Source organism: Scaptodrosophila lebanonensis, unplaced genomic scaffold (assembly GCF_003285725.1).
Source record: "Scaptodrosophila lebanonensis strain 11010-0011.00,11010-0021.00 unplaced genomic scaffold, SlebRS2 tig00000001-arrow-pilon, whole genome shotgun sequence".
NCBI classification, from domain to species: Eukaryota; Metazoa; Arthropoda; class Insecta; order Diptera; family Drosophilidae; genus Scaptodrosophila; species Scaptodrosophila lebanonensis.
In genome coordinates, this window is record NW_022060529.1 from 4,173,613 (window position 1) to 4,192,442 (window position 18,830).

General features: G+C 41.9%; 4 protein-coding genes across 6 annotated transcripts; 1 reads left to right on the forward strand and 3 right to left on the reverse strand.

Annotated features, from left to right (window-relative positions):
- Positions 1 to 101: 101 nt before the first annotated feature.
- On the forward strand, positions 102 to 3,354 carry LOC115634616 (general transcription factor 3C polypeptide 3). Its single transcript, XM_030532464.1, has 2 exons — positions 102 to 1,952; positions 2,012 to 3,354. Exons 1-2 carry the CDS (start codon positions 102 to 104, stop codon positions 2,870 to 2,872), a joined length of 2,712 nt encoding a protein of 903 aa, XP_030388324.1. The 3' UTR covers positions 2,873 to 3,354.
- A 282-nt stretch (positions 3,355 to 3,636) lies between these two features.
- On the reverse strand, positions 3,637 to 5,487 carry LOC115633365. Its single transcript, XM_030530813.1, has 2 exons — positions 4,092 to 5,487; positions 3,637 to 4,022 (listed from the first exon to the last, which is right to left on the reverse strand). Exons 1-2 carry the CDS (start codon positions 5,138 to 5,140, stop codon positions 3,872 to 3,874), a joined length of 1,200 nt encoding a protein of 399 aa, XP_030386673.1. The 5' UTR covers positions 5,141 to 5,487; the 3' UTR covers positions 3,637 to 3,871.
- Positions 5,488 to 6,879: 1,392 nt separating this feature from the next.
- LOC115632864 lies at positions 6,880 to 15,255 on the reverse strand. 2 transcript variants are annotated; one of them, XM_030530131.1, is made up of 10 exons: positions 14,813 to 15,255; positions 14,542 to 14,720; positions 12,248 to 12,470; positions 11,978 to 12,182; positions 11,609 to 11,909; positions 9,894 to 11,523; positions 9,718 to 9,817; positions 9,382 to 9,658; positions 9,011 to 9,302; positions 6,880 to 8,241 (listed from the first exon to the last, which is right to left on the reverse strand). In XM_030530131.1, exons 1-10 carry the CDS (start codon positions 14,979 to 14,981, stop codon positions 7,493 to 7,495), a joined length of 4,125 nt encoding a protein of 1,374 aa, XP_030385991.1. In that variant the 5' UTR covers positions 14,982 to 15,255; the 3' UTR covers positions 6,880 to 7,492. The 2 variants fall into 2 exon arrangements, with proteins under 2 accessions (XP_030385991.1, XP_030386001.1); XM_030530141.1 differs by lacking the exons at positions 14,542 to 14,720; positions 14,813 to 15,255 and adding an exon at positions 14,069 to 14,153.
- A 675-nt stretch (positions 15,256 to 15,930) lies between these two features.
- LOC115624868 (WD repeat and HMG-box DNA-binding protein 1) lies at positions 15,931 to 18,779 on the reverse strand. Of its 2 annotated transcripts, XM_030519724.1 has the most exons (2): positions 18,231 to 18,292; positions 15,931 to 18,168 (listed from the first exon to the last, which is right to left on the reverse strand). In XM_030519724.1, exon 2 carries the CDS (start codon positions 17,802 to 17,804, stop codon positions 16,014 to 16,016), a length of 1,791 nt encoding a protein of 596 aa, XP_030375584.1. In that variant the 5' UTR covers positions 17,805 to 18,168; positions 18,231 to 18,292; the 3' UTR covers positions 15,931 to 16,013. The 2 variants fall into 2 exon arrangements, with proteins under 2 accessions (XP_030375584.1, XP_030375576.1); XM_030519716.1 differs by having other exon boundaries at positions 15,931 to 18,779.
- Between the last annotated feature and the right edge of the window lie 51 nt (positions 18,780 to 18,830).

Genomic DNA, 18,830 nt, shown 5'->3' on the forward strand with positions numbered 1-18,830 from the left:
CATTGTAAAAATTCAATTGCTTTACAACACTGTCCCCCAACGTTTACAGCACTACCTAATTCAATCGAAATCGTGTGTGTTTTTGTTTATGCGAAGATAAAATGGAAGCCGGCGCCAACGAAGACGTGCTTATTGAAATCGAGGAAATCGATAGCAATGATGTACCTGAAAACGAACTGGAGCAATTTCAGGAAACAGAGCCCTTACAGGTTTTAGAATTTATTGTTAGCGAAGGCGACAACGACGCCCTCAAACGACAGGCGGCTGAGGAAGGAGCTCTAATTAGACGATATGTGCAGGGAGAAGGAGAATTTCCAGAGTTTTGTACCAAACTGGAGCCAGGAGATGAAGATGATGAGGATATTGAAGAGGTGCAGAGCGAAGCGGCGACAATGGTCGAGGAAGATAATAGAATTTGTGGAGATGACAATGATGATGATTTTGAGCAGCGGCATCCTGTGGCTTCCACAAGCACTGCTGCAGCTGAAAAGCGTGCAGCGAGGCAACAAAGTACCTCCCCACAGAAAGACCATACCGAACAGCCCTCTGGAATTGGTGAATCCAGCGGAAATTTTGGGCGCCGCAGCGCACTCAGCCCAACACTCCTTGGTCTTATGGGAGAGGCCAACTTATCCTTTGCTTACGGTCGCTACGATACAGCAGAGAAAATATGCATGGAGATTATACGTCAGAATCCATTGGCAAGTGAACCATTCTATACTCTGGCCGAGATCTACGAGAATCGCGACGATGTAAAATTCTTACAATTCTCTACGATAGCGGCACATCTAAATCCGCAAGATCGCGACCTGTGGATACGTATCTCAGATATGCTGGTCCAGCAGGGGCAGCTGTCCCGTGCCCGCATATATTACACCAAGGCCATCAAAGTGCTCCATAAGGATTACTTGCTGCGTTTGCGCAAGGCCCAGCTGCTAGAACGCATGGGCGAGGGACACACCGCGATGTTTACATATCTAAAAATGTTGCCATTAATGCCACCAAGCGAGTGGGCCCTTTGTCTGTCAACGGCTCGAAATGTTGCGAGTTTTTTTCATCTTCAGCAAAAGCATGCCTTGGCACTAGAGGCCATGAATGGAGCGTATAGCGTTTGCGGTTCACGTTTTTCCCTTGGTGATCTTAACATCTTTTTGGAGCTTCTCATTCTCAACAAGCAATACAAAAAAGTGTTGCAATGTCTACGAGAGCACACAGATCTAGACCTGGAGGCAGGAGATAATCTGGAGGTCATTCACTTCTGCAAAATACCAAATGATTATTTACCCGATTTACGCGCTAAGCTGTGCGTTAGCTTAATACACATGCGTGCGCACCATTTGCTCGGATACATCGTTCAAAACGTACACACGCACATAACGTTGACGGTAGACCGTGTGGAGCTGTACATGGACATTACAGAGGCATTGATGCAGGAGCATAAATATGCCGAGGCTATTTCACTAATGCGGCCCATTACGGACGACGATACCTTTGAGTGTCCGGCTTTTGTTTGGCTGCGACAGGCCGAGTGTCTGCGCCAGCTTAATCGAACTAACGAGGCTATTCAATGCTACGAACGTGTTGTTCAGCTTGCACCATTTTGCTATGAAGCCAAGTTTACGCTGTCCGCGCTGCTTAAGCAGCAGGGAAAGCACGAGGAGGCTGTAAAGGCACTAGAGCAGCCAGGCGAGGGCGAGAATGAAGGTCAGCCGTTGCACGCCCGCCTGCTTTACGAACGCTGCGTGATGCTGCAGCAAATTGGACGCATCGAGGAGTTCCTTGAGGTCGGCTACGTCCTGCTCGGTCGGCACTCGATCAAGCTCAGGAATCGCGAGGAGCTGGTAGCTGCCTCAAATAGTGGCAACGCGTACAACACGGAAGGCCTAAAAGCCATTATACAAATGCGTAATATGGCAGAAAGTGCAACAGGAGGCGTGGAGCGAGAAGTTCAGGTATGTCTGCTGAAAATATAGTAAACTATTCATGATTTTTACACACATACTACTTGCAGGAGACATTAAAGAGTCAAAATGCAGCCGCCGCCAATGAGAACTCGGATTTGACCATTAAAATGGAGATCGATCTCTTTCTTGAGCTCGTTCGCATTGGTCATGAGCATGGCATGCATAGTGCGGTTGAACGCATTGCGTTTGCAATGGTGACGACAAAGCGTTTTCTTAGCTATCACCAAGAAGTCGAGCGCGTAATGATCTTAGCTTGCTATTTCAACAATGACTGTTCCATTGCCTTCTCCTATTTGCGAGAGCTCATATCTAAGCACGTGGGCAACATAAATCATTGGAATTTGCTTTCACTGCTTGTGCAACGTGGCGAGGATATGCGTTACTTCCGTTACGCGCGCCGCTTTGCCCAGCGTAATCCACTGGCCATGCAACAGAATCGCATCTTTCTGGGACACTATCATCTTAACTGCAGCTCCTATAAATACGCTTTAAACATCTACGTTCCCATGTTGCATGAGCAGCCGCAAGCAGTTGTAGCCCTTTGCATAGCTGTTGTCTTTAACCAACTGGCGCTACAAAAGAAAGTACTACGGAAAACAGCAGCAGTAGCGCAGTCGATTGCCTTTGCCCATCGCTATGCGGAGCTGCGCAATGGGGGCAATACTACATCGTGTACGCAGCAAGAAATTTACTATAACATTGGCCGCATCTATCATCAGGCGAATCTATTGAATCTCGCAATGGACTACTATGAACGGGCCCTGGCCGTGCAGCATCCGCTGCTGGAAGAGCATAAGTCAACACTGGGACTCCAACATGAGATTGCCTTTAATTTGCATCTAATTTACCGGGCCAATGGAAACAAGCAGAAGGCTCGACAGTATCTGATGCGATATTGTGTTGTTTAACTAACGACTATTGTTATATACTATATGTAGCAAAGCACTATTTGAGGAGGCATTTGACTGAATCGCTATAACTTACCTCACTAAGTGAATAATATCTAACCCAAATATAAAATAAACCCGTGCAGCCTAGGGACTCGGAGGGTCTAAATACCAGACTTGGTCAATGTGGGCTCAAAATATTGTGGCACAAACCTAATACATGTAGCCTTTTTACCCTTCATGTACATATGAAAAAGTTGAATGTTTTCAGACTACAAAAATATCTAACCTGTTATAAGAGTAGAAGAAAAGTTTTAAGTTAAGTTTTCGTGAATAAACAAATAAGTGTCCGATTAGTAGTATGGAAAACTGTTTAATACATCTAAGTTATGCAACATGAGATAAAGTAAAACAAACTAGTGTTATTGACGCCTCTGACCACACATGGCTGTGAGACGGGGCATAGCTAGCCGAAGGGCAAATAATATTCCCCCAACCGGGTCGGAGGCGTTAATTAGATATTATTGTAATTTGATTAGATTTCTCCTTCTTAGGCTTTTCTAGCTTATAGGATGCTTTTAAAAAATTTTATGTACTATTTTCTATGTCGACAGTCAATGTTTGTTGACATAAAAAAATAAATTTGTTTTAATATTAAAACGTATTAGACTGTATTAAAAAATATATACTGGTAGACATCGCAAGCGTCAAGAAAACCGAAGGAGGTGCAGGTTTTCGTAATCGTAAGTAAATACCTATTTATAATTCGATCGCAGATCAATATGTATGTATTTATGCCTCAATTGGCCAAAGTATAATTTGTTAAATAACTATTTAGTAATCAGATTACAAACATTTTTTAAACAATGATATGCATTTGCATTTAGGAGTATCAAGATTTCAAAGCTGAGATTCAAATTTCGTTTTTTACACAAATAATTTTAATTAATTTTCTTTGGTACGCATTGAAAAAAAAAAATTAGAGAGCTCCTGCAATGATCTCAATTAATACATGCCAGGCTATTTCTCATTAAGGTCAACGTCATCGAAAAGACTCATGAGCTCCCGCTCCTTGCGCTTGATGCGCTCCTTAATGTTGGTTATCGACTCTGACTTGGGCACCTCGCTTGCAAAGAAATCATCCATGGACTTGAAGACATTGCTGGCATGACTACACAATTAGAGAAAATACAAATATACATATGGACATATGAAATCATGCAGTTTTCAAGTCGCTTACCTTGCCTCGTAACTGCCATAGGTGAGGACAGGCTTCTTAACTTGACGCTTGGTCACACAATTCCGCTCCATAAACTCTTTGAGTTCGGTCAAGCGAATCTCGTCCTGTTGCTCATGCGGTGCAAATTTACGTAACGACTGCTTCTCGAGCTTGGTCTTTATATCCCGGCGCCCCTTCTCGATCTGATCAACCAGATTCTGAGAAGGAACCATCAACTTAATATTTCCCACAAGCAAATCATGATTGAGAATCTCAGCCTCGTTCGTCTGCACGCCAGTCTCAAGCAGCTTAGCGAGGTCTGTTTCCTCTGTTGCCGTCTCCTCCTGCTGCTTATCAGCTCCACGTGCATCGCCAATTGGCTCTCCCGGCGACTTTGCTCTATCCCCTTGTGGCGGCTTGTCCTTTTTCAAAAGCGCGCCACCTCCAGCAGCCCTTGCCTGCGGCTGAGGCCATAGCCGTGCCCGTGCTGCCTGCTTAGCCATCTGGCTCAGTACCTTCTCCTTTTTTTCACTGCCTATGTTAGGGCCCGTGCTCGTTCTCACCGCCGGCGGTGTGCGTTTGCGCTCCACTTCCACTGGAATCTCCCATTTCAGTGCTTTAGTTTTGTTACCCGACTTATCGTGTTTGATCATGATGGCGGCCACTGTAGCGGACGCCTTGTCACGCTGTTCCTTGTCCGATTGCCTGTTCCCGGCCGCGCGCAGGGATGAGGAAATGGTGGGCTGCTGCAGGCGTGGCATGCGTGAAGATACTGCGCCAGCGCCACTTCCATTGTTGTTGGTATTTCCACGTGATTTCCAGTCAACGGTGCCACCATCACCACCCGCACCACCATGAGCAGCAGCACCTCCTAGGCGACGGCGTGCTCCGGTACTGTGTGACGATTGCGGCGTCGCCAACTTGGCGAAGCGTGCCTCTGTCGTTGCGCGTCGTTGCGGCGTTGGACCCTGTGGACGTCGCTGCTGCCCAGTTGCGGTTGTAGGACCACCAGCTGGTTGGCCGCCACCGCTGCTAAGGCGACCCGTTCTGGCTCTGCTTGCAGCGCTCATTTTGGGAATTTTTATATCAATATAAAGGCGCACAATTTTTACCAAATTTTCCAAGTCACGAAATCTACAGTTCAAATTTGTGGTTCTGTTTGTGTTCGTCTCTACGATTCGTTTTGCTCGATATACAGTAATTTTGTTGCTTTTAACTCTAGGAGACTTAATTTTATTTTCGACAGATTCTAAAGCAGTGATCAATAATGTGAGAGATAAGAATGTGTAAGTTATTCAAGCACCGAATTTTAATTAATTATTTCCAAAGGTAAAACTGTAAATTTTGGGGTACAGCTCAAATTTAAAATATATATGTATGTATGTATAAAAAAAATGCAATCGGTGCGAATAAAAGTAAATGGGCAACACTAGGATTACACAAAAGCCTCAGTACGTTTGTTTAAATTCAATTCGATAGTTTGTACACCGCCTTCTACGATACTAAATAAATACATGCGTAAATATGTTTATTTATTCTTGATCTACACCGAAGGAAGTTGTGGAATAGATATTTACTTATCCATTTTGGCCTGGCTTTGCTTACTTCGTTTTCGGAATTGTTACGAAAATATGATAATAGACAAAAACAAAAGAATAACAAGAGAGAACGCTACAGTCAAGAAGCCCGACAGTGTAATACCCTGTACCACTAACCATACAACATATAAAATGAAATTCGCACACAGAGAGCACGAATGCGACAGCTCCCATTCGGCAAATACCCGAAAAGCTATGGGAGCTATTTGAAATTCTGTAGCGGGGGAAGGGGGGAAAATTCCAAAAAATAAAATAAACTCGTTCTTTCTCGGACCTAGGAGAATCTGGATGCCAACTTTGGTTATTCTAGCTTTTATAGTTTCTGAGATCCTTGCGTTCATCCAGACGGACGGACAGACAGACAGACGGACGGACAGACAGACGGAAATGTCTAGATCGATTTCTCTCATCATGCTGATTCAGAATATATATACTTTATGGGGTCGGAGATGCTTCCTTCTGCATGTTACATACTTTGCACGAACCTAATATACCCTCCCTTTTTACCCTACGGGTACAGGGTATAAAAAAAAAACATACACCCACTAAAAACCTAAACAAAACTAAAATTGATTTAAGAAAAATATTTAAGCAATCGTACATCAAACGTAACTGCTATTTAAGGATAACCACAAGGAAGTTAGAGGACTAGGTAAAATATACAAATACAGGTTTATTTAGCTTCGTAAGTGTAGACAGTATTGACGAAATTTTATAGTGTGAGAAGGGAAGAAAAAACATAAAATATAAAAGTTTGGTCTGCAGTTTCCGAAATCCAGGCGTTCATCCACACAGAGGGAAAAACAAACATGGCTATATCGATTTGTATCGGCATGCTGATCTCGATTATGTGAACTTAATGCTTCCCAGTCGTACATATTTTTATGCATTTAAACCGAACTAGTATAACCTTTTAGCATATACTGACCTCTAAAACCTTAAAATCTTATTACTATATGTATCAATTTTCATTTCATTTGAGTGATTAATCAAATATAACATATGGAGTTTTTACATTTTACAGAAAATGATCCGAACGACAGTATTATAAATAAACTATTATCCGGCTTATAACTTTTGAAACAAAATAATAGCTCGTTTTATTAGCAATGTACATAGCATCCTAGAAAATATTGAATGAAAAACGTATGTGTATTTGTGAGGACTCTTTTTATTGATAACAATTGATACACTTTATTAAGTAAGATGGCTTGTTTTTTATGGTTAGGAATAAAGTTTTCCGTTAACAAAAACCACGCTCATATCAAAATTATTACTACGATGTAAGAAAATGAAGCACTTTAGTGATATGTTTTTTAATTTCTCGTCATTTATATGGCATACGTGTATGTACATCTTTACAAAGACACAAATGTATCATGTGGGGATAAGTTTATTTTATCTTCCCAATTCATTTCCAAAAATGCACACATCGAGTCAAATTTGGGAAATATCCCTACTACTCTATTCAGTATGATACAAAAATGATTTGAATCCAAACGCTATTATGAAACAACCAGAATTTTTTAATTAAACGAACATTTCATTTTTACAAAATCATGAAATGACGTTTAAATCTTATTTACGCATCCTCTCATACCTACTGAGGACTAGGCACACTAATCTATGTGTGCAGTACTTTAATTTTTCTTTACCCAATTGAAGTTAAGAAAATAATTTTGCTATTTAGAAAAAACTGCAATGCTCTTCAAATTGCAGCGCTCTGAACAGCAAAGTCAAAAAGAGGATTTAGTATGGGCTAATATGTTTAGACCATTAAAAACCCTCTTAGTTCACATATGCAAATTAAACTCCTCTTGCAGCTTACATCATAACACAACGATTCTTATTTTTGCCCTGGGAAGAACCTCCGTTACTTCCGGAAGGGTTCGATCCAGAGGTGTATGAGTTAGAGCTTCTCCTCCAGCCATTATCGAGGGGGGGATGATGGATTTCGTTCGGACGGGTACTCTCGAAGCGATTAACGTCGGTCGGCACGTAACGGTAACGGCTAGAAGAGTCTACACCTGCGGTTACAATACTTCTGGTGTTGGCGCTGGAGATCAGTTCCGGGCGTGTGGGTGACAATACTGTGTGTGGAATGGGCCGATAAATAATTGAATCATTTGAAGGCCGATAGATTCCAGATCCTTGCACACTACTGTATGTTGTTGTTCCAGACGTGCTATTATTTAATGCAGAACTAGTTGCTGTGCTAGCATTGCTGAAGCCCAAGGGATTTCCATTTACAATAGTAGAGGCTTTCTTAAATCCTGTAACAGAAGGCTTGGTAGCTCCAGGAATCAAGACAGGTCCATTAATTGCATTGTTTATGGAGCTAACAGGAGTATAACTTATACTTCCATTTTGCATTCCACTGGAAGTGGATTTTTGGGTCTTATTGCTTTTATTGCAATCACTTTTCAAATCGCTTGGTACTTTGGGTAATTCATCAAATAGTTGATCAATCTCCGATTTCGTGTTTTCGTTGTTCTTTGGGTTGCATTGTAACAACTGCTGCTTATTATAGGAATAACCCTTTAGTGGTTTAAACGATTGCGTACGTGAAGTTTCTGAAAATTAACATTGAAATCTAGATTAAATTTTTAATATTAAATTCTTGATAATAGAGCTAAAGGCTTCAATTTCTTATCTCCAACACATTTCTTTGTTTAACAATTCCCATTTCTACTGTCAAGTCTGTGTTTTAAAAGGAAAACTTATTAATTAAAAATGCGGGACAGCCCCAAAACCTATAAAACGGTGAAGTGTTCGAAATCGATATAATCATGAGATCGACATTTGCACTGCAACACTGCAACAAAACTTTTAACGGAATAGCAGTACAGTGTAGCTATGATTGTTTGTAAGATCTAAACCTTAAAAATTCCGAAGGTATGGCAATTCAACTGATTTATACGAATACCATTTCTATACGGCGTTGGCTATTAGGACAGGCATGGAGATAAGGAGAGAAACTTCATGATTGAAAATTATTATTATTAATAAATTCTGCACAATTGTACCAGGACAAAATAATGAACTGAAATTTTTACAACACTTCTGTAACTGCGAGCTCAAATGTTACAAGATTTATAAGATTATGGTCCGAAAGTTGCTATCCAAAAAAATTTAGGAAACGAAACACGCCATATCGCATTCCCATCCGGAAAATTTGAATTCTATGCTCAAAGGCAAGTTCTAAGTGGAAATGGGCTTGATTACTTGACCAAAATTGTATCTTGTTAAACCGGCATCAGTTCTTATACTAAATATTCTTCCATACGCATGCATACATGCATCTGTTCTGAATGTTCTTATTTCTACGATTTGTGTTATTACTTTTCTTCACCGATTGTCCCAACACAACAGCGCTGTCCTCGGTCCCTTTGCTGGACTTGTTGTTTGATGCGGGCTTCGGTGTCGGCCACTTGCCAATCTGTAGGTTTTTAATTCGCCCCTCGATGCTAATCTCATTGTCGTTATCATCCTTAAAGTAGGGAGATCCAATTAGGGTCCTGTTCTTACGACACTTTTCGATGATATAGAGAAAATCTTTGTTTTGGCTTAGAGTTCGCGGATTGCCAATCAATATAAGCAAGGACATCGGCCGCGAAAGCAAAACATTTAGCCGCTGTAATTGCAAGACAAATTTTATATATGTATGTATGTGTATATAATTATCCATAATCGGTAAGTGATTTGTAACTCACGCGAGTATTGTCTAGAAATCCCAATCCGGGCGTAAATGACCGCACAAACGACACAATAATAATCTGCTTTTCTTTACCCTGGAATAGCTCAACGGAGCCGCAATCAATCTGTTGCCAGTTGCGCATGTTCAGCTGCTCCTGAATGCGCTGATACTGGCTCTTGTAGGGTGAGATGATGCCAATGTCTGTTTGCGAAATCTTTTCGCCATTAATGCCAAAATACATGAGGTCCTTGACATAGTCCATTACAGCATCAATTTCCTTGTTGTTGCACATACTGAAAAGCACAAACATGTTCAGCATAAGGACATACTATATATAAGTGCGAGAACTCACCTCATCGAGCATTTAGACACCGTGCCGAACACTGAATGAAAAAGTATGGGAAACTCTGAGTTGGGGTTATAAAACCACTCCTGTACCAAGCACACGTTCTCTGCACGCGAGTAAAATATAGTTGGTTTTTTTTTTTTTTTAATTTTGACTACACATAAGACTGCAGCAATACTCACTGGATGGTGCATGCGCCATTAGCTCATTATCGTAATACAGATAATTGTAGAGCGCCACAATCTCCGGATGCGAACGAAAATTGCGTCGAAGACGCGTCTGTAGAGTCACATTATAGGTTCCATCTGGAGCAACCTGATAACACTCCCGCTGCAGCAGACGCTCCATTAGCGATAGCGACAGGCCCCATTCATTTGCACGGTGCGATTGCAGCACCGGGCCCAGTTGCTTGTGATCTCCAGAAAGTATGATATTTGTGTTCGACGAAATGGTGCATGTAATGCCCATAAGCACCTCTGATTCCGTGGAGGCAGCAGCCTCATCCACGAAAACATGCGTGAACACACTCTGACCGTTGTCTGAAATGGCAAAGCCTCCTGTAGACAGCTTGCCGGCCAAACTCAGCGTGCAGACCACAATGCGATACTCGTGGATGGTCTGCACATCCGGGTAAAAGTGCAAAGCATACATGTTGGAGTGTTCTAACAGTAAGTCGTCGATATTGTCGATGCGTCGATCACAAGTGACCGAGAAGATGCGAGTGAGCGGGTGTGGCGCTGTATCTGGCATCTTCTCAATGATGCGCAACAGGCGTAGAGCTACTTCATCACAAGCAGTATTGGAGCCGGCCAGTACTAGAATGTGCGTCTCGGGACGACGAACAAACAGCTGATATATAGCCTCACAAACGGTGGCTGTTTTACCGGTGCCTGGTGGGCCGAAGATAATATAGGGTCCTGGCAGCTTTTCAGACAATGCGATTTGCTGTACAGCCTGTAGCTGCTCCGGATTTGAGGCAATCAATGGGTTAGCCAACTGAAGTTTAGCTTCCAACGGTTTAGTCTCCGTTCTTGGCAATTCGGGATAGAGTAAACGTTTAGCATGGGTATGATTAATGGTTTCGAGTGCCTGCAGTGCCCTATACTGATAGCGCATAATAGATCGCAGGGGCCGAAAGATGAGTGTAAAACGTTCATTTTCGGGTAGCTTCCTCTCGCACGTGATGTTTACACGCTGCCCAAACACACCCACCACACGAGCGAAGTAGACGCGTGGCTCATGCTTTGTCTTATCTACTGGTCCAAAGCGTTGATCCAAGTTGCGGGCCCAGTCTATAATGGCCCTAAAGTCCATCAGAGCAATGTCCAAAACAACATTATTGTTTTCGAGAACTTGGCGTATGTTTGATCCCCCGGCGCCGCCGCTGCCGTTGGTGACACGCTCATTGATGATCAGCACATCGTCGGAAGGACAGAGAACATCTTCGAGACTAGCGTTTCGTCCATAAGTGTTAATCCTTACCGAGAGATCTCTACCAAATTGATGCAGCTCTACGTTACTCTGCTTTAATGACACATAGTGCTGTATTTGTTCGACGTCCTCAACCTGCAAAAGCGTTTTCAGCGCGCCACTCATGTTTTCATAGCTAAGCTTGCGCCCACTCTCATAATAACTACGGAAATGCTTATCATAAGCGGCCAAGCCGTTCTGTGCATCCGCATTTTTAAGGGCCTTGATCACCTCGGTTGGTGGTCGAGCACGGTCCAGTTTAATTTTCGCCTTAAAAGTCTTCTTGTTTGATAACCGATAAGGGTTTACTGCAAATGCCGGCTTCGGTAAAACGTCTGTGCGCTGCAATGCAATAAAAGAGCGGTTATGAAGCAAATTCCGTACTATAGTATGTATAAATCTACTATATGTACATATATGTACATACCATAAAGTGATGCTGCTCCACATAATGCTGTTTGGCAACACCATCCACAGTTTGGGAGAAGCCAATGACGATGGGCTGTTCGCGCAAAATCATGAAAACGTGTGAATCCACAAAGAACTGCAGTTTTCCATTTTCCGGCACTGGCATCGGCATACGGCCATTGTAGACGTAATAAAACTGACGGGACTGCACAATAATGATTTTTTCAACGATCAGACTGGCCAGCTTTGTGCTCAATGTAAAACCAAAGAAGTGACTGTCTACACAGGTTTGATAAGACAATTGCAGCATTGGCGTGGAACTGCAAAAAAAGTGGCAGTAAAATAGAATTGTTATCCAACTATAAACATTTGCACTTGCAACTCTTACAATTTCTCCATTTTCTCCAGTGACTGAAACTCCGACTCGTCCCCGTGATACTCAATATGTGCCTCATATTGCTCAATAGTATTAAAATTGCATTGGCAAATATAACAGCTCATGGAGTCAAGCACGAAATCTTCTTTTCGTTCTTGGAGTTTTGTCTTCTGATACATCAACTGCACTGCCTCCGCATTCTCGTCTACAACATTTTCTTCAAATACAAATTGATATTATTAATATATTGTATCATTATACAATGCAACAGCCCACAATTACCTTCCAAGATCGGAACGCCATTGGCCACATCGTCCTCAGAAGTTTCTGATAACTCCGAAGTTACTCCACTGACGATCGCTTCATCTCTTTGCTTGTGCTTCTCATCAATCTCATTGCACTTTTCTTTGCGAAATTCCATTAGGGAGAAGTCCTTTATGCGATAATTGGAATCTCCACGCGGCGTGTTCATCAAAAAGTTGGTTTTATGCAATAATGAGCCGATCTTTGTACAAAAACAGACACCAGACAATCGCAATTAGTTAAAGATAAATATTTATTTCTCCTTCCATTTCACTGAATATTTCGTTGTCGGTTTTTATATTTTAAGCAAATAAATTGAATTGCTTGCCAGTTATCTGACACCTGCTAAGGCATATAAATATAGTATACATATACATGTGCTCTACATAGGCTCTTTTGTTATCAGCGAAAAGTATTTCATTACAGTACTATCACTATATTTATGCCCAAGTATGTATGTATGCACTATTATTTATTTAATACGGGAATTCACATGAGCACAATTGGTCGACAAAAGGGCGTACGCACAAATACCATGGACAAAATTGAATTGAATGCATTTGTAGCTATACATTATAATACCCGAAGTAGGCACTGCAAAGTGTTACCCAGAGGTGTTAATAAATATATATATATATATATATATATATATATATATTCCACGAAGTCAAAATTCAATTATAATAATTTTATTTTTTTAAATACCGTATGTATGTACATATATTTTGAAGGAAATCTTTTCCACGAAATGTGATTATTCAAATAGCTAAGTTAAATAGCGTAACTTTCCAAGCTGCGAACTGAGGGTTTTTTCAACTTGCAAAAATAAGTACATATGTATATATGTATATGTATGGATATGTATATTCATACTATATAATATTTAAAGTAAAACATACATATGTATGTAAGTACCAAAATAATATGTATATTATTTTGTTTTATATGTTTTTATTTTCTATGGCTGTTGCTGAATTATTACATTATATTCTTGGATTTTAGTCGGATACATTTTTATTGTTTACAAATTGAAAGAAGATCTTCAGCACCCGGAAACCCGTAAGCACATAATCAGTGTGCATTGGAATGAGTTTCAACGACTTAATAGTCATATGATTTCACATTGTAAACGTACAGACTTCTTGTGTAACTACCAAAACATTATTTTTACAGCAGCAGAAATCCAATTTAAGCCCCCCCCCCAATAGCCTGTTTATACTCTGTACTAAACAGTTACCGCGCAGATCATACAGTAGATTGTATCATATAGTGATTATGAAAACGATATTATTTAAAATGGGATTGGGTAAAAAACTATATGGATATAAGAACATCGAATTAATTATATTGAAATAGGTTTATTTCTAGCTGACGCTAATGGTGACAATAGATTAGTAACCGTGGAATAAAGTGAACGATTAGGTAAAAGAGATACAATTTTATAATAGACCATCTGTTCCACTTCACTAAACAACAAACGGGGACTGGATGTGTTCAAAATGTAACGGAATGTGCGCGGAAGTTTTTTCAGTTTTAATAAATTTATACCAAAAGTTATTTTTTATTTATAGCTTTCTGTTATATGACTGTATGTTGTACAAAGGTATAAAAACTGATCGATGGTAAAGTAAAAATTATAATATATTCGTTAATGTAAGCATTAACATAAACATCATGTAAATGTAAGCAAAATTAATATATTTCTGCTTCTGGCGACTCAATTGTTACTAAAACCATTTGATTTATACATTTGGGTAAAATAAAACCATTTGTTGTTATTATGAATATTTATACACGTACGAAATAATTACAAAGCTGTGCTTTACACTCAACCATGCACATTCACTTAAAACCGCAGATTAAAAAATAAACGAGTTTAACTATTGTTCATTGTTCAAGCGCGAATGTGTGTGTGTGTGTGTGTGCGGGAATCACATATTGACATACAAATATGCACATACAGTATGTGTGACGGCTTCTGCCAAAGCCAACAACTAACAATTGGCAAAACCCGAAGCGGCAAATGACTAATCCACTTGGTTTAGGCGAGGCAGACAAAGGGTACGGTAGATGAAAATAAAACTGTGAGACGGACTAACTGATAATAACAGCGACGAACTGAACTGCACAACAATTTCAATGAGAAGTAGACAGAAAGAAATGCTCGATAACAGCTAGCATAATATGCACACATACATACATATGTACATATGTATGTATGCATGTTCATATGTTTATTTGTACAATTTTGCAAGTGCATATCTGTTACTTACATTTATTCTTCGTCCATTGTCATTTAGCTTGACACGTAACCCGGCATGATCTGGAGCGGAATTAATATAGTTTTCGAAGATACGATTTAACTTTCCTTTATCCACCAACCAACCAGATCGCGCATTTATAACCTGAGTATCGCTAATCTCTAGCAGAAATGTGCCAATTATTTCACGCTCTGTGGGTGGATATTTTGATTGAACGATAGCTTATCAGCACAAAGGTGATCGTCTCGAGATAATATTAGGTGGAATAGGACAAAAGACTTACCCCATGGTATGGGTGGTTTCAATGCATTGCGCGTTGGTGCGCCTTGTTGCGTTCCGTTTTTGGGCGGTGAGGACGATGATGTTTGCTCTGGCGAGAGTGTTGTTACTTGCTTGCCAACAATGTTTTTGGCCGCTGCGGCTTTTTTCTTCTGGTTCTTGCTCTTTGTCATATTGCTTGCTTTTTATTTAATTAACTTTTCTCTTTGGCAATTTAGCGAAACAGCCACTAAAAACCCTACACAAACAATTTGTGGAACAAAACAAAGGGTACACGATACAAGTTCTAAATTGTAATCAACTGTGATTTTCGCTATTAGCTAACGCGGTGACGAACAATAACACTGCACAATACACTACGAACCTGCACTGCAATTATCGGCAGATCGTACGAATACAATTTTTTTTTGCTACTGGAAACGCGACCGGCACAGTCAGACCACACACACGAACTTTTCAACGATCACTGATGCGCGCGGCGAAAGTGCCAGCGTCTTTATATGTACATATGCAATGCGCTCTTTCCTGCGAGTAACGGACTCTGCAAAATTCTAAGAAGAGCGCATGTGCGAAATTTTTTGAGTGTATTTAAGAAAAGTTTTTAATGCAGAGAATGTTGATTGCCAGTTTGCTCACACACTCACCTGCCCAGCGTTCGAAAAGTTAAAATTTGAAGATCGTTAGTTCACAAGTAGCACTGCAAATTTGTAATGGTTCAGCTTGTGTAACCGTTAAATACATGAACTGTATTCTGTATATGTATGTATGTTTATGTATATCTTTAGGTATATGTACATATGTATGTATTGTATATACAACAAAGGAAAATTATCAAATGTGTAGATTGTAGGTTGAAATATAGAGAGCAGATAGGCTGACGAGATACAAACATTTGTACATATACATATATGTATGTATGTGAGTACAAATTCTGTGAACATTTTAAATGGGAAAGTACCGATTTATGTTTATTCAAAGGCACATACATACATATGTACATGCATTTGTAGGTGGGTCTTGCTGACTGCAAACAGGTTTCCGCCGTTCATAAATGAAAATAACAGGTGGTCTGGTATAATTTGTGTTTGGGCAAATGCTTCCCAACACTGAACGAATATTGCGTCTGTTTAAAATTACGGTTTAATTATTCTCGAAAAGCAAATACATAAAATCTTTTAAACATAAAACCTTAACATAATTGAATCTCATTTTTTCGCCAATTTTAGTTTCTCCGAGCCAAATATGACGCCCTTATCGGCCAGTTTCCGTTTCATGGCAAATGGATTAACAGAATTAAGTGGCGTGCGTTGCTCTGGTACTTCATTGGTCGACTGTAATTCCGATTCACCAAATATATTCTCCTGCGTATCTAGCGGCAGCGGCTCGGGAGTTGAAGGCCGAGCCACCGCCTTGAAGAGATTGGGCGAGTTGGAGAAGCGTTTTAGAGTGTTACGCTTAGAGCCGCTCAGCTCCATTGCTTTGGGTGCCAATTTTGTAGTTGTGGCATTTAGAGATGTGGGCGTGGCTGGTATCACAATGGTGGCCGATATACCATTGACACCTAGTAGTTGTTGTTGCTTACGTGCCTCCTGAACCGCTTCTAGTTGCGGAACTAACTCACATAGTCTATCCGACAGATGAATGCGTCCCAGCTTGGAGGCATATTTGACGGCCAGCTGCAGCAGCTCGGTGCACGCAATGGACTCGATCAACTCTTTAGCGCGGGTCTCGCACTCGCTGCGACACGCCAGTGCAAAAAGTTTGATAGCCGCTTCCTTTTGCAACTTTTCGGCGCCTTCGATATCCATAATGCTAGCACGTACGAGGAGATCCTCCTGCTCCGATTTCTCGACCTCAATGTCGCATAATGGCAGTTGCAAGCGCAGCTCCTGCAGCATGGGCCGCGGATTGGTCATAGGGTAGGACGTTCCACGACATAGAACCGCCTGAATAATCTGACTTCGCTCGGACACTGAAATGATGAAATAATTGTGAGACACGCTCATAGCCTGTTTCATCATATCGCAAATGGGGAACCAGGCGTTGCTTTGCTGACGGTAGAGTTGTACCAAGCCCATGTTATCGCCAAATACGGGCGAACCACAATCACTATAGCCCAACCAGGTGACCTGCCGACCTGGAGTGAGTGGCACCGGTAACTGCTGGACGCGCAAACTCAAGCCGTTCACATTGATTAGCATAGCTGCCAGATGCTGTTGTGTTTGGCTAGGTGAAGCACTATGGTAAATTACGATCAAGCTATTCTCATGTCCGGCCAGCGCCAGCACTGGCCCGGGAATGCTCAATACCTCGCGTTGAGTACCCATGACGCTGAAGAGACGAAGAAAATGGGAGCTTGTTGCAACCGCAATCAATTTGTTTGTTGCCAGCAGTGCCTCTACAGACTCACAGTCGGGCAGATTTAGCGACCACTCCTTGTTGCCGGCAGCAGCTAAAGCTATCACCACCAGTTTACTGGAATCTGTGGAAGCCAGAGCAAGAGCGCTGCGACTTAAGCTAGCTAGATTGTGTTGATTATAGTTGCTGATATGAAGTGCATGATGGACACTGGCGTCATGAAACTCGACGTCTATGGCACCATCTCCAGATGGATCTGTGTGGGCAGTTACAATGCCAACATCGTTCCATGCTAAGTAGCGGTGCTCCAAATCACTGGGAGTCGAACTGGGCTGAAAGGCTACTTGTTGCTTAAACAATTTGGGCATGGATGCTAAACCCACTTGAGCGACGCTCGAAGCCAACGAACACTTGGAGTGCTCATCGTCTGGATCATGGAGGGCAGCCCCATCTTTTATGGAATAGGATGTGGCGTTGTTCATGACCTTGCGTTTTAACTGTTCAAGACTAACGCCATCACCATCGTCATCGGCCGCCTCAGTTGCTTCATTGTCGTTTGTGAATTCCATATCCCCAAACAGATCTTCTGCTGCAGTTTCCCCATCATCGACATTGTCTTCCGTCAGTTCCTCGCCCATAAATAAAGTGCCTAGTTGACCTGTGGCATCGCAAAAGGCCAACTCATCTTCGTTTGCAGCATTCCACGCGAGGCACGATATTGCGTTGCAGTCGCTGGGCGGAGCCTCCACTTTTAATGCCTTGCGGCGATGTACATCAAATATGCTCAATTCTCCACCAGTAGTGCCTGCGGCTAAGCGCTGGCCGTTCGGCGAAAACTGACAGCAACTGTAGTTGCTAGAAACGCGTTCGTCTTGCAGCTTGTAGGCTACTTCCCAGCTGGACGTGTTCAGCACCACAATCTCCTTGTCCAAAGCATAAGCCAACTGTTCGCCGCGCAGAGGTTCAAAGCTGGGCGTTCCATACAAGATGGCACTCTCAAAGCTATTGACGTGAGGCAGGCCTTCAATATTCTTCAATTCTACACCGCTTTCAACGTTCCATACCTTAAGGCAGCCGTCGCCGCCGACAGATGCCAACATTTGGCGCTCGGGATACAAATCCAGGGCCAGCACAGGTCCAGTATGCCCCTGAAGAATAACTTCCTCGCCCGTGTTTTCCCCGCGTATCACTTTAATGGTCGTATCCTCACTGCCTGCAGCCGTGTATTCACCACAAACGCGTAGACATGTGGCCGGAGCAGTAAAACGTATCAAAATACCATCATTTTCCATGTCAGGAAAGGTGTATGCCTGGACTGTATTGCGATCAGTGGATGCCAGCACCCGAGAGCCCGTGTAGGCAATGCACATGACAAACTCGCCCAGGCAATTCGAGCTAGGATCATCGTCACAAACATCAGTCCAACGGCGAATGTCGCCGTCAGAGCCGCAAGTTATGATGTACTCGCCCTTGGGCGTGTACAAAAGATTTGTGTATCCATTGGTGTGGGCATACCGCAACGAGCTACGTAAAAAGCTCATTTTCCCGTTTATGGAGAGTACAATCTATAGTTTCAACAATTATCTCTTTCAGCCGTGGTCTTTGCTTCTTTCCTTTCGCGTCAAAATACGGTTAGTGCTGGACAATCATGGGCTGCAGTCCAA

What these genes read in the sequence shown, in the direction of transcription:
- LOC115632864 (XM_030530131.1), bottom strand. Translation starts at nt 14,981, where the DNA reads ATGACAAAGAGCAAGAACCAGAAGAAAAAAGCCGCAGCGGCCAAAAAC. An exon ending in TGGCGTTCCGATCTTGGAAG is followed by an intron (nt 12,183 to 12,247) that starts GTAATTGTGGGC and finishes TTGTATTTGAAG; the next exon opens with AAAATGTTGTAGACGAGAAT. An exon ending in CTGGAGAAAATGGAGAAATT is followed by an intron (nt 11,910 to 11,977) that starts GTAAGAGTTGCA and finishes CTTTTTTTGCAG; the next exon opens with TTCCACGCCAATGCTGCAAT.
- LOC115634616 (XM_030532464.1), top strand. Translation starts at nt 102, where the DNA reads ATGGAAGCCGGCGCCAACGAAGACGTGCTTATTGAAATCGAGGAAATC. An exon ending in GCGTGGAGCGAGAAGTTCAG is followed by an intron (nt 1,953 to 2,011) that starts GTATGTCTGCTG and finishes TACTACTTGCAG; the next exon opens with GAGACATTAAAGAGTCAAAA.
- LOC115624868 (XM_030519716.1), bottom strand. Translation starts at nt 18,707, where the DNA reads ATGAGCTTTTTACGTAGCTCGTTGCGGTATGCCCACACCAATGGATAC.
- LOC115633365 (XM_030530813.1), bottom strand. Translation starts at nt 5,140, where the DNA reads ATGAGCGCTGCAAGCAGAGCCAGAACGGGTCGCCTTAGCAGCGGTGGC. An exon ending in TATGGCAGTTACGAGGCAAG is followed by an intron (nt 4,023 to 4,091) that starts GTAAGCGACTTG and finishes CTAATTGTGTAG; the next exon opens with TCATGCCAGCAATGTCTTCA.